The sequence below is a fragment of the Tamandua tetradactyla genome, chromosome 20, assembly GCF_023851605.1.
Source record: "Tamandua tetradactyla isolate mTamTet1 chromosome 20, mTamTet1.pri, whole genome shotgun sequence".
Classification (NCBI taxonomy): Eukaryota; Metazoa; Chordata; class Mammalia; order Pilosa; family Myrmecophagidae; genus Tamandua; species Tamandua tetradactyla.
The window spans coordinates 39,945,595-39,963,631 of record NC_135346.1 but is presented as its reverse complement, the minus strand read 5'-3'; the positions used below and the strand labels follow the sequence as shown (position 1 = coordinate 39,963,631).

The 18,037-nt window shown below is 39.2% G+C and overlaps 1 protein-coding gene across 9 annotated transcripts in view; it reads left to right on the top strand.

Annotated features, from left to right (window-relative positions):
- The window catches only part of EBF1 (EBF transcription factor 1), a 387,329-nt gene that overhangs the window by 342,364 nt on the left and 26,928 nt on the right, over window positions 1-18,037 (top strand). For all 9 annotated transcript variants that reach the window (XM_077137554.1, XM_077137549.1, XM_077137553.1 and 6 more), the window contains exon 11: window positions 13,159-13,247. In XM_077137554.1, the coding sequence (XP_076993669.1) occupies window positions 13,159-13,247 (89 nt within the window). The remainder of the gene's footprint in view (window positions 1-13,158; window positions 13,248-18,037) is intronic.

Sequence of the window (18,037 nt, the reverse complement as noted above, 5' to 3'; positions counted from 1 at the left end):
ACACTGTATCTTGTCAATATTTTTATGGAGGCTCGTTCCTCCGTGGGTCACAGGGCCAAATCTGGGGTGGGTTAGAAGCAGGAGAACCTTATTGTGGTACCCGAGAGGGTCAGCTTGGTTCCATCCACTTCTTAAAATATAGGCATCAAAATTGGGAGTAGGAAAAAATACAGATCCGTGGGAAAATCCCTCTTTCTCACCCCTCTCACTTTACTAATAGGAATTGACCAAATCTAAAGGTGGCTTGGCATTTTAATTTTTGTCTCAGGGTACCTGAACTTCACATTTTATTAGGACTGAGGGTACTGTGATCTGGGACTGAGTGCCCTCTATTCTTTCTTATGTTCCTTGTGATAAACAAACCCACTTATGATGCTTGGTGTTCCTTTTGGTTTTTATTGTCACAGTAGGTTTGACCTGATTTTCCTATCAGAATTTTTGGTGTGTTCAGATCTTTTTTTTGTATGCAGCACCATATGTTGAATGTGTTTGTTTACTTGTTTCTTTCTTTGTTTATTAGCTTGTGTATTTTGGGGACATTCATGGGCCAGGAATCAAACCTGGGTCCCCCACATGGCTGATAAGAATTCTACCACTGGACTACCTTTGTCCCCCTTGGGTTCAGAGCTCTGAATTGGGGATTATGGGGAATGAAAGAAAACTTGAACCTTTGGATAAAGGCATTCTCAAGTCCTCTAGAATTGTGCTTGCCACATATGCAAGTTATCTTAGATAGTCTACTTTGACAGTTTCTTTTCAAACCTCTCCTGGTTGATTACTCACTAAATGATGTTGACTAACCCTTACACTTTAAGCTTCTCATTTGATTTCAGTAACCTTATCTCTTGGTATTCTTGCTCCCTTTTTGACCAGTCTTTGTCCGTTCTGTCTCTGACTCTTTCTCCAACTTTTCCTTAACTGCTTGTGCTCTCATACTGCTGTCTGTCCTTGGTTGTGTGGTTTCTACTATTCCACTAGGGGTATATCTTGATGGTATCAATTGTATTAAGCCCATTCTTGAGCTTTTTCCAAAGCTTCAGTCCTTTATTTCCACCTCTCTACTAATTTTTTTTTTAATCTGGATGTCCTATTGGCACCTACAATATCCTAAATTGAACTCGTGAATTTTTTCCTTCCTTCTTCCTGCATTCTTTATCTTCTTAAATAGCCACTCTTTCCACTGGTCAGATAAATTAAAAATGTCAGCATCCTCCTCCTTTCTTCTGACTCCTCACGTACGTTACCAAAGTCATGTAAATTCTATTCTAAAATATCTACGAAATCTACCTTTTTCTATATGGCCATTCTAACATTAGTTGGTCTTTCATTTTCCATTTGGATTATTGCAGGGGTGCTGACTTTAAAATCCATCCTTTGACTCCTATGGTTATCTGATTGTATCACTCCCACAATTTGGGAAACCTTACATAGCTCCTTGTTCCCTACAAGATAAAGTTATTTGCAAGGAACTCAACACAAATACTGTTTTTCATGTATTCTTCAATACCTCAATCCCAATATATAGGTTATGTTCTCTCTAAACTGAAATATCCAACCTTATTTGCGATGCCCTTTTATATCTCTCTGCCTTTGCTCAAACTGCTTCTTTCGCCTAGAATGCTTTTCCCGTATGTTTCAGTGGAAGAGACTATTTATCCTTCTAGGTTCAGCTCAAATATGATCTCTTTGGTAAATGTTTCCCTGACTCCACTACACAGAACTATGTGTTTCACTGTGCAGTGCACTGTTAGTACATGGGTAAAGCTACTGGCTTTGTATCTTTTGGGGTAGCTGATAACAGGCCTGTTTCCCCACTGAGAGCTCCTCGATCATATATAGCATAGTGCCTAGAAGTTCTTCAAATTGAATAACTTCCAGTTGGGGATATAAGACCAAAACACAGAAAACTGGGCCTGTGTTGTATGTCTTTATTTTCATCTTCTTTTATGCACAGAGCCTTCTATATTGCAAGTGGCCAATTTTATTTACTTAACTAAGCAATGGAAAAACACCCAATGTCTGGGAAGGAATCCATATTAATTAGGTGTTTCCTCCCAATTCTGTTCTCTTTTGGTTACAGAAATTGTTTTAAAGCAGTCATGTTCTTCTCTAGTTGGAGGTATATTTCAGGGTAATATTTGGGAGTCAGAGGTGTTAGAATTCTTTGAACTGTAATTTCAAATTAATGTAGATAAGAGAGAAAAGGGTGAGCACAGTGTGCCTAATATTCTCATAGGATACTGTTTCCTCATATTGTTTTAGAATTCTATTTATGCTTTTCTTCCCCTCTAGACTCTGCAGTGCCATAAGAGTGCGGGAATATGTGACTACGTCTAATTAATTCTGTATTTCCTCTATTTCTAGCACATAACAGGTAGTCTATTAATAGCAATAAAAGCTACTCATTGAGTATTTATTATGTGGTAAGCACTTTACAAATAGTTTCACATCAAACCTTCACTTTACAGATAAGGACAGTTTAACCAATGTAAATCACTCTTCCAAAAGGCACATAGCTGCTCAGTGATGTAGCTCGAATGCAATTCAAAACCCAAAAGAGTTGGAACAAAGAGAAGAAGAGTGGTGGAGAAATGCAGTCACATGAGGACTACAGTAGGTGCCAAAAGTTTCTGTGACATACATTGAGACAGAGAAAAAGACTAGAACAAATAGAGGCATATATGGGGAACAAAAAGTATTAGAAAATTCCTGAGGGCCAAAAGTATAAAAGACCTGTTCTGGGGGCACCTTGGTTGTCCTGTCTTGGCTGTTCTAGCAAAGTGGGAAGTGCAGAGCTCTGGAAGTAGATTGACGGAGTTGGAATATCAGCTCTAGCACTCATCAGGTCTGTGGATTTAGATAAGTTGCGTCACCCCTCTGAGATTCAGAAAGCTTCTCTGTAGAATGGGGGAAACAGTAGTATTTATTTCCTAGGGTTGTTGTGGAGGTTAGGTAGGATAATCCCTGCAAAGTCCTGAGAATACTGGTTGGCACATCGTTAAGTCCTTAGGAAGCGTTAGCTTCTGCTGCCATTTTGATTATTCTTATTCTTATTGGAAGAAAAGACACACACAAATGAATGCAGCAGATCCATGCCGGCATCTCAGCATTTAACTAATTCCATTGCTCCTGAGTAGATCCATGTTTCCCAAATTTCTATACCCAGATGCCACCACAAACTCACAGGGGTGCTGTGGGGTTACTTAAATTTGAGAGAAATGGTGATATTTTAAGTTTGTTTTGACACGAGCTACTCACTCGAGTAGTTTTGATCATGCTGCATTCCTTCTGATGATGTCACGTCTCTGCAAAGATCGGTTTTTGGCAGTTACTGTGGTTAAAAGAAGGTACCACGTGAAAATCAACGTGGAACAGAAATGAGGGTGGCAATGTCCAATCTGATCCCAAGATTTGAGAAGTGGCGTGATACCCAACAGAAACTAATAGGAGCACATATTCCATTAGTAAGTAATTGTGATTATTTTAAAATAAAACAAAAATATTAATTTTCTTTCAATTTATTTGTACTGTTAGTTCAAATGGTTACTAAATTGTTAAGATAGAAATATTAAGATGTTTGTATCTAAGTGGTTAATAAATGGAAGTGGGCCTTTCTTTTGAGCTAGGAGTGCTGTGAAAAAATTGTTGCCACACCTCAGCTACTGTGAACCCAGAAATTTTGAGGAGCTCTGGAGCAGAAATGAATAAAGGTGTAATCAGAGTGCATGTTAAGGCTAAAAGGAAAGAGTTCTGCACCATAATGTTTTGAAAAAGGAGATTTTCTGGTTGAGTTTCAGAGCTATCTAGACTAATGATGCTCAGCAATAATAATTATTTCAGTTGGGTTAATACTGTAGAAGGCTGGCTTTATTTTATATCAAGATGCTGTTTAAGTTAGAGTTTAGGCTGATAAAACTCTGGGCTTATCTGCAAGACCATTGTAGTACTATACAGCATGCTTGCTATAAATACACGTTCTCTTTGATTCCATTAAAATGCTACCAAATACTCACTTTATCCCTCCGTATCTCCCAATTACAAGTACTCTCGTGGCTTATAAGTAGAATTAATGAATTTTTGAGTCTCCATTGTTTTGCTTTTCTTGGGATATCTCTTTCCTCGTTGACTGACTCTGTAGTGAGCTGCTGTGTCTTCATTATTCAGCTCTCCTGAAACCTGTCCACTGGCTTAGAGGAAACGATTCTGTGAACAGTGGGAGTAGTTCTTTGAGTTGTCTCATAAAACTGTGATATTAGCAATCACAAGGAGGACCCTGGTGCAGAACTCTGTGCCTGGTTAGCACGAGGCTCAGAAAACACTTTCTCGGCTTTGGAGCCTTGCCTTGGTGCCGTCTCCTGCTGAGCACCCTAAGTTGCAGATAGGCTTGTTCTAGCAGAGTAATAAGTATTGCTGTTTAGCAATTGTGTTGTTGAAATTCAGCTCCACTATGTCTGACAGTATTTATCTAAAATACTTTCCCTGGTACGTGTTCAAGTTCCAGTAAACCGTGTCTTATTGTGCGACCTTTTCATTTTCCAGTGAAAAGGGATCAGCTCGTCAGATAAAAGCTACAAGCTGGAGTACAGGAAAAATGCGTGCTCAGAAAATCCAAGCATGATTGAAAACAAGATGTGTTAAATCAATGCGGTTTATCGCCTGCCTATTCCCAGCAATTGCTGTTCTAAGCTCATTCTGAACACACACTGGATGATAAAAGTACAGTGTCACAGCTCTCACTGGGGTGGGAACACAAGAAAACATGTTTATCAGACAGGCTAGGTGATTTCCCCCCCTTGATAACGGTTATTGTCAAAACTCTGGGAAGAAATCTGGGGAACAATTATAGAAGTAATATTACTCTTGTTATATCAGAAGATACGCCAGTAGGGAAGAGAATTATGGATTTTTCCTTAAACGTTAGGAAAGAAAGACAGAGTGTGCTGGCCTTTGATACTTAAACACTATCATCCATTACACAGCAAAAGTCATCCTTCTCTTCTGGTTCATAGAAGTAAATCTGGCATTGAAACTTAATCAGAAATGATCCAAATAAGAAAAATCCAAACTGGAAAAAGACTGAAAGGCAGAAAAAAAATTGTGACAATCTTCAAGCTTCGCTTTGCCAGAGGGATTTAAACTTGGGTCAAGATTGAAATCTAAATTAAGGCTCCTGGAAGGTCAAGCTGTTCAGAGAACATTATACACAATCACAGGAGCAACTTTTCTCATCAACTTTGTTACAATTAGAGAGCAGTCCTTTTCTTCCCTAATTATTGTAAGTTCACCTATTTCTCATTTTAGCTAGAGTGTAACCCTCCAGGGCCACAGAAGGGTCTGTTCATGAAGAGATGTTCCACTTCCGCCAGTAACTTCTCACCAGGGGTCTTCCAGAATATACCACATGATTGTGGCATGAAATAAGTTGGTTATTTGTTGTGGTATAAAATTAACGTGTGTGTCCCTTTTTCCCAAAAGACAAATCAAACTTTGAGAGCCCAACTCGGTCCTATAAGGACAATTTGATGGGACAGAAAGCACTTTTCCTCATCAGTTTGTGGGAAAACTAACAAAACCAAAAGGTTTATGTTGGTGAACAGGGGTAGCTTTCTGTAAAGATATGAGGCCAGGAAGCAGTCTAGATGGCTCATTTCCTTGTGTGCAGTGAGGGGTCTGGACACAGAGATTCCAGCGAGTGCTGCATTTGTTTCATAGATAATTAGGGTTTTTTTTTTTTTTTTTTAAGAAAAGAAGCGGTTGATCTGATTTGGTAGCAGGGCTTGTCAACGTGCTGCGACTCGAGATTCATCAATGTTCAAGTAAAATCATCATCTTGTAATACTAAGCAAAGTACTGCATCAAAAAAAGAAAAAAGACACCTCTGTGGTTCTAATTGCGATTCTGGGGTGTAGTCTCAGATGTGCTGCCACCTGTTTTGGTGCCTCAGTTTCCTCCCTCTGAGCTGAGTAATCATCTTTGAGGTTTATGTCAATGGCATAGTTTAGGAATCAATGAGATAATGTCTACAAAGCATTTTGATATTACTGGGAAAAAGGTCTCATATAACCTCAAAGTGTATTTAAAATGACACCTCTAAAAGTAATCATTGTGATCATTAACATCTTTTCAAAATATTTCTGAGTCCCTATAAGCTACAGAATGCTTGAGTTCAAGTTGCAAAATATTAAAAATGTTTTCTCTTGCAATTGTCTTTAAAAGTAACCTGTCAAAAAATAAAAATTTGTGTAAACTTTATGAAGGAGAGTTTAAGAAATATGCTTTATCAAAGGACTTGAGATGTGCATATTATTTTATCCAGGAATTAACCCTGAGTGTTGCTCCTTATAGCACTTCTTAAATGAGTGAAAATTTGGGGGGAAAAATCTACATCCCGTTAAAAGGGGATTTGTTGCCTAAATCATGGCCCATCCAAAAATACGATGTTACAACCATTAAAAAGAATGAGGTGGATATAATAACGTATATAATGCATATTATATAAAATGGTATTATAAAAATGTCTGAAAGCATTCATATTAAAAGATAAAAAGTACTTATATATGAGTGGTGATATTATGGGGTATCCATTTTTCCTTTTATGTGTTTCTCTTGAATTTTTTATACAATAAGAATGGATCATCTTTAGATTGGGAAAAACAGTAAACCTATTACCATTCTGAAAAACCAGAGCAATTTACTCTTAATTCTTTTTTCTTCTTCTTGATTGCTTTTGCTTCTTAAAGCAAAAATGAACTTCCAAGCACAGTTAAGTTCTTTGCCTCCCTCAGGGTCTTCCATCTCAGCCTCTTTCTCTGAGCTCCCCCCCATATTTCAGCATCTTGGGTTCTTTTTCTCTTTTGTGCTCATTTTCTCTCTTCAGGCTATGCCTTGAATACTCTCCTGCATTCCTGGCTCCACTCTCTGCAAAGGCAACTTAGTTAACCATACCATGCATTCGCTGGAGGGAGGTAATACCTCCTTTGCTTGATTTTTGCATCTTGAAGTTGTTGCCACATCTTAAGAGGTTTGAAGACTACAACTAAGAAGTTGGGGCATGTTTAAAGGAAGCTTGGAAATTTTCCTTTGGCTCCTTTATTGGTATATTCTGCCATTGCTGGCTTCATCCAGACGCCCTTCTGGTTTGGTTGCAGCTTGCTGCCGGTCAGTGAGTTTTCCTCCAGAGCCTTGCTGAGTCTCCCTGGCAACTGAGGCAGGGGTCCGAAGCTGTAAAAGCATTTCACACTAAAAGCAGGAGCTCCCCTTGCAAGGGGTTTGGTTTTAGGTTTCTTACTGAGTATATCCCTTCCACCAAAGAGACAACCTGGAATGGTGTTTGCGCACTAAACACCTAGGCCGGTAATGAAATATCCAAATGGCTGGAAGTGCGACAGATTTCTTTATTAACTATATTTCTGGCTGTTGTTTAGGTTTCGGGTTGATATTTTGGTTTATATATTTTAAAGTCAGTCTTAAAGATAGGTTCGTGAAGATAACGTGCTGTTTTATTGTTTACCTCTGGTTGTTAATTTAGTGACTGAGGGAAAAATGGGGCTATTATGGAACAAAAAGGCTCTGCCTAGCACATATGTAATAACTCTCATGCCCAGAATGGATCTGCCTTGAAGGGAAATGCTCTGCAGTTACTCGTTTCGTTCAAATATAGAGTAGTCACCAGGGAAGCTTGGAGGCCCAGGTGCTAGTTTTATCATTGCCTCTGCTAAGAGGTTTTATTTATTACTTGGCATAGAGTCTAGATATTTGTTTGGACATTAAATGGCAATAGAATATAAATATTACCTTCCTAATATCTGCATTTCTTTTTATTTCAAGTCAAAATGACATCATGTCACACAACCATTAAAAAAAGGAAATTAAAATCCCAGAAATATGTTAAAGTGCTGCAGTGAGTCCCTGAGCTATAAAAGCGGGGGAGCTCTGTGTGTGAATGCTGGAATGGCACCCAAAGCGCTTTTCCCCTGATGTTTGGGAACACAGTTCTCTAGCTTCTCATTTCCATTGTTTCTAGGACTAAGTATTCGAGAAGTTAAAGAGGGCAGTGGAGTGATTTCTCTAAAAGGAAACTCTGAAAAGAGAAACACCAATTTTCATAACTAAACAAGAATGCATTCTTGACTACATGAATTTTAATTTGCAAATAAATCCCCTTTAAAGAGAATTTTCTTCATTTGATGTGTTTATAAGGTGGATTTCTTAAAAAAAAAAAAAAAAAGGAAAAAGGAAAGACTGAGGACACACAAAAACCACAGTCCATATTTGATTTGAAGGTACTCATTGCTAGATGTTTTGAATTGGATTTTGTAATCTTGTGATTAGTATTAGTGCATAAAATCTAGTTCTGTTTTTCTCAATTTTCTTTGCACACGGCATTTCATGCAGCACGAACATTTGAACATTGTAGACAGTGCTTTGTGTGACCAGGCCTGTTCTGTCTTGATTAGGTTCTTGGGTGAAACCCAGGAGGAGAAAGACTTAATAGAGAATCATTCTGCATAGAACTCACCAGTTTCCTTTAGGGGAGTCTGAGACTGGGAAGGAATGCAAAGCCATTTATAAGCAGTCCTAACACATGGCCAGATGCAGTGGCCTGATTTTTCTTTTAACTGCTTATTTAACTTTTACTTTTGGAGACGACCTAACTTGGATGCCACTGTAACACCAACCCCATGCCCTTATCACATTCTGCCTATCAAAAGTCTGCTCTCTTGTATGTATCAGAGCTTCGGATGAGAGGTGCCTTCTGAAATCTCAGCTGATACATCTACACTTGCTACCTGTTTAGGAACCCTTGCTCTTGCTTTTCATGCATTTACAGGAATGTTTCTGACTTCTAGTAAATGGTATACAGCTCCATAAGCTCCAGCTGAGCTTATTCAATAAATCTGCGTCTGCCTCTAAGTTTGAAGGGGTCAGTGAAAGACAGTTTGAATTCAAATGTTTGTGGCTCCCCCAAAGCCTGATCACTCCTTACTTCCATGTGTCCAGTTGAAGGTAGTGTGACGCTAATGAAAGCTCTGTAGAAACAGGAGCAGAGGTGGTAACCCACAGTCTGATTGTCAGCGAGGCAAGAGTATGGGTTCCTGAGCAGGAAGGGAAGCCTTACCATGAGGTTCTGAGCTGCCTTCCAACTCTGCCATCAAAGCACTTCATCTGTCCTTTGGAATTGGCTCATGCATACATTTCAAGGTTTATTTTTAAGGGCCTGTGGTGTGACGACACAATACGACTGATTCCTACAGATGCCACTGAGCAAAAGGCACTGAACATGATTAATGAATAAAAGGATGATTCATATCTTATGGAATTTTAAAATGCACACCTTGGTCCCATTTCAGTCTGATGATTTAAAAACCGAGGCTTTTCTTATTTGGGATTGTGGGTTTTTCTAAATCTACGAGGCTTCCTTATTCTGTTACCATCTCTACCTGGTGTGGGAGGACACCCTCTGAAACCCTTTTCAGGGAGTGCAAACTTGGTGTTGGGAAGCAGGGCACCTACCGTCCTCACTGTCTTCCTTTTGTGGTTTACGTCTTGGACTGTTTCTCTTTGTCAACCTAAGATGCTCATACGTCTCCGTCTGTGGTTAATTATAACCAATTAAGTTATATTTTTCTTCCTCTGTCAGATTCTCAGGAACTATCCTAAGATTTAGGGGGAAAAGTCTCAGTCCCTTTTCTATTGGTGCCCCCACACCCTACGCTTGAGTACAATGAGGTCCCTTTGTTGCAAGGATTAATTTTATATGACATTCTTGCAGAGTTGATGTATGTCCCTAAGGTACTACTACAACCACTGATGAAATAAATATACCATTCTTTATGATTCCTCCCCATTACCTTCTCTGTTGATTTTCAGAGCGTTTATGAATAGTCACATATTTATACAACTGGCCAAAAGTATACTACTTATTTTTCTTATGGTCTGTAATAACCTATGCAAGGTTATTAAAGGGTATACAGACCCCTTTTAAGGCAGAGTTTCTTATGTCATTACTTTATACAAGCAGGTCAAATTCCATCTCGGCAACAATCTCTTGCTCTTAACCCTTTTCTCTGATTATAAAAGCCATATATGTTCATTGTGGAAAGTTTGGAGAATGCACAGCATGAAGAGGAGGTAGAAAGCATTTTAAGACCCAGTACATAGAAATAACTACTGTTAGACAGCTTATATATAGACACATTTTCTTTATTCTATATATATTTATTAAAAATAAAATATGACCATATTGTACAATGCTCCAGTCATTTGATTTTTCCACCCAGTAATATATGTCAGTAAAAAATATTTCTTTTCCTATGGTATTGCTTTTGAGGACGGCATCATATCCCACTCTATGGGTGCATCATAATTTAACCGCTCCTTCACTGGACTTTTAAGCTGTTTCCAGGTTATAGTTGTTGTTTTCTTTAAGTAACCATCTGTATGAGATGGCCCTTCCCACTCAGTAGTTGGGTTCTTTCCTCTAGTCACTGTAATCAGAGAAATCACCAGGCTTTTTCAAAGTTTGGACAATAGGCTTAGCTTTGTATACCTTTGTCTTCATCACTGGACAATCCCACTATAACTTGCAGTAACTAAATTGAAGGCGGGTTAACATATTTACAAACATAAGCACAGAACAAATCATGAAGGCATGGGATATACATTTAAAACCTTTGCCTTGCTATCTGAAATATTTCCTCTCCCACACAGTTTACTTCCACAGAGTAGATGCTTATTTTTCCTTGAATAATGAGTTTAATATGTCTAATTCAATTACTCTTTGTGGCAGTGAAATGACTTCTACCCCATGAAGACTCTTTAGACTTCTTCCCACTATGAGTTCCATATGATATTTCAATAGGTTATTTTAATTGCTGATATTTAAGTGCCTGCCATTTTACTGTAAGTTGGAGAAACACATCCTCCCCCAATGCATCAAAAAATCATTCAATTAACAATCATAGGTTTCTCAACACAGTAGGAATTCGTTACACAATCAAAGAGGAGGGTCAACAATTCAAAAGTCCTATTGGTAGCTTAGATTGAAAAATAAAACCAAGAATTAGAATTTTCAGGACACTGAATTATGTCTTCAGATATTAAAGTGATACATTTAATTGTCGAAGGCTATTATTTATGGTTAAACACTTTTGCTGGCAATTAACATTATGGGTTGGGGGCGGATATGATAAATAACTTAAGCCTGGGTGCTCATTCCCCTTACTCTCATGCATTTCTTGATTAAATGCTGTGGATTTTACGAGTAACAGCTTCCCCGCATAAAGAGTTCTATGGCTTTTTCTCTACAAGTCTAATTTGAAAAAAGAATTCTTCTCAAGGGTTTTAGAAAGTAATTCATAAAATGGGAAGAATAATAAATATTGTGCCTTAACTCATATATTGGTATAGATAGAGAGATTCGGTACACCTGGGGGTAATTTTATTTAATTTCCACAAGAGACAGGTTGAAAGTTTATTGTTTGGAAGGCGGGTTAGGGAGGGGGAGATAGCTAAATCTCATATTTGCAAAAATGATTACATTATCTTAAATGAAAATGCTGTTCTATTAACAACTTCAATAAGCACTGCATTTGGGGAAAAATCTTTTTAATAAAAAGTTACCTAAAGTTCGCCCCAACTTAAAATATACAAGTGAGGAAAAAGTACTTACTCTGATTTATGTGTCTTTTGGAGGTGTAATTATTGGCTTTTTACTCACCTGTGTAAAACAATGTACTTTTGTAAATGGATTTCTGGCCACTTTATGCAGCCTTCCCCCCCCCACCCTTTTTTTTTTTCTTACATAAAAAGTAAGCACTGTCAATCAAGGAATTTTAAGGTTTATTTCCTCTTTAGAAATGATTGATAGCCTTTTAGATTTACAAGTTGACAAGTTAAAGGGTTCTATTGGTATAATTATGTACTAAATTCACAGTCTTTCAATTTAAATGTCCTTTTAAAACCACAAGATTATCATACCTGTATTTTGAAAAGTGGGCCAGTCAGTTTGGGTTGGTATACAAATTGCTTCCATTAGCCTTGGGACCTATTTGAATTTAATACAGTTTTTTAAAGTTAGTAGTTCTATGAATCTTACTTTTAAAATTTAGGTTAATGGAAATGCATTTTAAGTAAAGCATGTGGCACCTTGTTTTTTAATGTATAGCTAATGTCAGAACTACAATGGCTGTCTTTTTATTCAGTGCAGGAGAAAATATGTAGTTGATTACTTTGGTTATACTGAAAAAGAAAAGAAAGGAAAAAAGGAAGCCCACCCACTACTTAGGGGATGTAGGGGATATAAGCAGTGGATGGGGCTTCCATCTCTTCCAAGTTACATGAGTTAGGCTGACAAATTTTGAAAATAATAGACCAGAGTCTAGTTTACATTGTGTTTAATTTTAGGATGCTTTATGGAGGGTGAGGTTAATATGGGCAGAACAAAGCCCTTTGTTTCCAAACATTATTATAAGTTAGTCTTGCAGAGAATCATTCTTGAATACCCTGCTGCTGTAAGCTAGTGCTATGCCAAAGTTGGTTGTTTCCTTGGCATGTTGATGTTGGCAAATCAGAGTGTCCTTTCTGTGTGAGGGTTTTGTAGCAAGGGCATTTTCAATGCCTAACTCTTTGCGGACCCTATCAAGAGTGGAATAGGATTTCCATGCATGGAAGGCCCACTCCTACCACTGTCCTCTGCCCCTGACTGCACTCTCTCTGGCACTGGGATCCTGCACCAGCTGAGTTCCTCTAGAGCCTTTACAATGAAACAAATACGTGCTTCCAATTCTCTTGCTGTTTACAATGTGCAGCTTTCCTTGGACAAGCCCCTTGAGCATACTGACTTGAACTTCTGATTAAAGTGAGTCCTCAAATCTCACATCAAATGCCATTTTACTTTATCTTGATGATACTGTTAGAGATAGGGGTCTGACCAGAAGCGTGGCATTCAAGACCTGCTTTTGGATGAGTCACTCTCCACCTTGACAACCAGCAGCAGTAGATGGTGGAAATGTTCAGTAAAGGGATCATTCCTGAGATCATTTTATGATCTAATTAAAAAAAATAACTTCCCCAGTTATTTCCATATCATCAGTGTTGAGATTCATGTTCTGCATTATTTCCTGAAAATGGTCTAATTATGTGCCTTCTTCATTGCAGCACTCAATGAACCCACCATCGATTATGGTTTCCAGAGGTTGCAAAAGGTCATTCCCCGGCATCCTGGTGACCCTGAGCGTTTGCCAAAGGTCAGATACCTCTTCTTTTTTGGGGTTATGTTCTCTAGAAGCTTAGGCTTGGGCGATTGGCTGAAGACTCTGCTGAGGACCAAAATTAGTTCATAGATAAGCCACTCATGCTTTTGTGCTATGTTCAGTTCTGTAAGGTAAGCAATAATAAAAGTAGCATACACTTATATGACAGGCCATGTTGTATTTATGGTCATCCTCTCAGCAGCCCTCTCAGGTTGGTGCTATTGCCATCACTATTTTAGAAAATAAAATAATGAAGCAAAGAGAGGTTGAATAATTTGCGTCAGGTCATGCAGCATGGAAATTATTTAAACTGGGATTCAGACATAAACAGTCTGGTTCCAGAGTCTAGGTTATTCATCCCTACATCAGACCAATTCTCAAGAGATAAAGAATACCATATTTCTACCTACATGAAGTTCCATATTGATTCTTGGTGATGGGGGAAGAGTCAGCGCTGAAAAGGAAGTGCAGAGGTAGAACTCACAACTACGAAAATAAGATAGTGTATCTTTGCTCCAGAGACCTCCCACCTGGGTGGTCAGTAGGACACAGATATGTGAAAAATTGAACAAAAACTCAAGAAAGAATAATATATATTGAACAGCATTATGTCATTAATTGCCAGTGCAGAAAGAAAGAAATGAATGTTTACTGTCTATTCTGTACCTGTTGCTCAAGGGATAGTCCCATCTCTGTACCCAGGGAGCGTGGGACATGCGTGGGAGAGATTGCTATATACAACTCATCATAATTGAAAATAATAAGCACATTTAAGAAAAGTGCAACTTCAAAAACTCAGAGGAGAGAGCAGTTAAATGCTAAAGTTAAAAATACAGAGTTAGTTGAGGACACAGAGAAAACTACCGTTCATCAACAGCAAAATAAAAATCTCATTTACTACACAAGTGCAAACTATTATAAATTAAATGGATAGTTAAGAGGTCTTTTTTCTGCCACAGTAAGTCTAGAGATATGTCATTTCTAGGTCTGATTATCTTCCCACAACACTCGTAAAAATGAAGTTGGCCTCCTTCCCTAGCTCAATGAACCTCCTCGGGGGTCAGTTCGAATCCTGTCTTTGTGCCTGCTGCTTTTGGAGACACAGCCACCCATCAGGGTGGACCCTGACCAGGAGAAGGCGTCCCCTCAGACAGACAACTTACAGATGTGAGTCATAGGGGTGGGGCGCTACCTGCCCACAGAGGGGAAAGCTGGAGGAAAGAAAGCATCTGTCCTTTCCCTTAATCTCAGGAAAGAACCATCCCATCTGTCAGCTTCTCCCAACACCTCACTTAAACAGAGTGTTGTCCACCTTAGTAAAACATCTTGGAAGCCTTTCAACTCAAGGAAGAAATCAGGCAATGTGTCAATCTGTTCACATGCTTGTCTTTGAAAGGGGCCTCCACCTTACAGGCCCTTCCCCATCTCATCCACTCTGACTTATTCTTGGAGAGCAATTCAATACACTAGTCATAACGAATGGCAGCCTCCTTCCAGAGTATAGACGTGCTGTGGAGGCACTTACCTTTATCTCTGTCTAGAAAGGACCTTGCTCCAATGAATTTCCTATGGGACAAATTGAAATAATTTATTTTACAGCACAATGACAGAAATGATTTTTTACATATCCAATGCTGGACATCTTAGGTGTCTTAGTGGCAGAAAGAAGATGTGGGTGCAATACTAGTTTGCTCCCATTGTTTCCATTCTGCCGCTTTTTCACTTTACATTTAGCATTTGATGTCTCAAGATCAAGGAATTGAGGCCACAGACTAAAAAGTCGGATTGGGTGGAATGGAATTCAGAGCTCTGGCACTTACTAGCTATGCCAGAAACCTCTCCGCTTTAATTTCCTTCTCTGTCAAATGGGAATGGTGACTGCTATTTTAATCACTCACTTAACACTCAATAAGAAGAAGCTACAATGACTTACCCATTGAGTGAGAGTGAGGCTGATTGCTTCTGACAATCCCTGCAGAGTAGGAAATCCTAATGCTGGGGTGCAATTGAGTATATGATCTATATTCTGTGCCTCAGTTTCTTCATCTAGAAAATAGGTATAATAATAGCACCTACCTCAATGGGAGCATGTAAGGATGGATGAATCAGGGCAATCCCCTGTATGCCCTTAGGACAATCTCTGGCCCATGGTTGCCACCCTAAACATTTTTATTAAAACATACAGGACAAATCTGGTTTAGTGGTTGAAGTTGAAAGAAGCCAGGCAGCATTTTTCCTATTTTCTTATTTTTAAAGGAAGGAGAGAAATAAGAATATGGGGTTGAGTTTTGTGTACATCTCTGGTCGCCTGATGGTGAAATTCCCAGCCCCTTTTCCTGGGTTTGGCAAGCGTAATCAAGGACACAATGGATTTGTGTGTTACGGAAATACTCCACAGTGTGCATCCAGCCACTTGCCCATGCAAGGACTCTGGCAGGAGCCCACCTCAGGAAGCTCACTGTGAGTCAGATCAGAGTGGCTGTCTTCTTGGTTCCAAATGTTAAGGTGGAGCAAGAGTTCAAGGGCAGGGTCAGGAAGTAGCGGATGGAGCCAGCACAGGGTATTCCTGTGGACTTGAGATTTATACTCCTGCTGTCCATTGTTAGGGGGATAAAAATGGGCTCCGCCTTCCTTAGAATCATGGTCAGTGTTTGCCAAAGAGGAGTGTTTCAGTGAGCCATGGACCACACACCTTAAAAAACAAACTCCACTTTATTAAACCCATGTGTTTGTGAATAGACAAAGCTAGATTCATACAACCACCCACATATTCTGTCAAATGAAACTGCTCCAAAGACCAAGCCGACAGCTTTCCATAATAATATGCCTTTGTATACTGGCTTGTGCTTTTTCAAAGAACTTGTACATGCTTTGTTTTATTGGATTCCCCGCTTGTGAGGTAAGTAAAGAAAGCAGACATCATTCCCATTTACCAAATGAGTGAACGGGAGCAAGCAGAATCCTCTGTAAATTATTTTTCCCTGAAAGTCACCATCAGTGATAGTTGCTATACACACAAATTTAAAATACACCAATTATACTAATGCCAGATGTCCTTTTTTTTTTTGTTTCCTTTTTTCATATGCACATGGAAAAGGGTAGGCTAAGGCTTTAAAATCATAGCATTCTGTTCTGTTTGATGCACATTTGGCATCTTCTTTGGATCTTGGCAGGAGAGAGAGAACATGTTACTAACTTTAGGGTGATGGTTGACTTTTCCTAAAATGTACAGGTAGGGGGAAGAGGGATCCCTGGTCAGCCAGAAACTCTGAGATGCTGAGGGCTGAAATGCATGATGCAATCCAGACACATTTGTCCAGGTGCTCTCTCTGTTTTGAAGGCCAGACGAATCTCCATCCCTTTTCAACGTCTGGTCAATGAGTCACCAGTGGACCTTAGCCCAAGATGCAGTGAAAGCAGGTCCTAGGTTTGGCCACCCCTCCATGGGTTAGTTCTAAAACCAGGGAAGCAAGAGAACATTCACTCAATGCCTAGTAATGCTCCTGGCACAGCTTTATACAGGTATGGAATGCATCGAGGCCCAGAGAGCAGACTCTCTACTCAGACAGATGTGGATTTTGAAAGCCACCTCCACCACGTGGGGCATGTGACAACCTCGTGAGCATCAGTTTTAACTTTTGTAAAGCAAAACAAAACAAAGCAAAACAAAAACAACAAAACACAACGGCTTCCTGACAGCCTTGTTGTCAGGCATTCATGAGATACTTTATGCAAAGACACATGCCTGGCATATAGTAAGACTTTGCAAATGGTGGCTGATAATCCTCACTCCACAGAGGATTCCACCCAGGACTTCACAGCTAGTGAATGGGAAAATCAAGATTCGAACTGAGATCCTCTGGCTCAGAAGCCACCGATTCTATTACACTGAATTCCTACTTTTGGCATCTGAAAACCCAAATGATTCTGCCTTGAGGGGGACGAGCTTCTCTCTTCCCCATCCACACCTAACCCCCATCTTACTTAATTTCTCACCTGCTTTTTCTCATTTCCCTACTGAAAGGGTTTGGCATGGGGACCTTAATGGGGCAAACATGTTTTCTCCAAGAGCTGGTCCTTGTTTTAGAGAAAATGAAGCAGTTTGAGAAAAGTAACAAAGGCTGCATTTGTTTATTTTGCTTTATGGAGCTGAAAATATCTAGTAAATTGATCCAGTGGGAGTAATAAATACACATTACTTTGTCTTGTTCTTCATGTCCTATACCCCTGAGCCTTGAGAGAACAACACCACTTAATAGACTTAAAAAAGAGTAATTACCCTCATTGGTTGTGTGATTTTTCAGCCCTCCCAGCCCTGCCTGACCTTCTAATTTAGCTCACCGTGTCTAACCAATGCATTTATATTCATCTTTTATGAAGCATGTACAGTACGGAATTTGCTTTAGAGCCTCTCCCCAGCTGTCCTCGCAGGGTCCCAATCTGGTTAGTATGTAGGAAAATGGAGCTGCTCATCTCCATACATTCCCATGTATAGATAGCGCGTGTACATGACTCAAAGCATTCTTGTCCTTTAGGAAACATAATAAAAAAGTATTTATTACATTTTCACTTTAAAGCTTTTATACATTCTCGCATTATTTACAGCTAAACATGCAGGCAAAAGATGCGAGCGTTTTAAAAATGATTACTGTTAATGTTTCAGCTTGTCAGAAGTGCTTAAATTTTCCTGCACTTTGTCTAAAAACTTAGTACTGTTGCCTTTTAAGAACAACACATTTAAAAGATCTTACAAGTCAGATTTGCAAACACTGCTGACAGTTTGT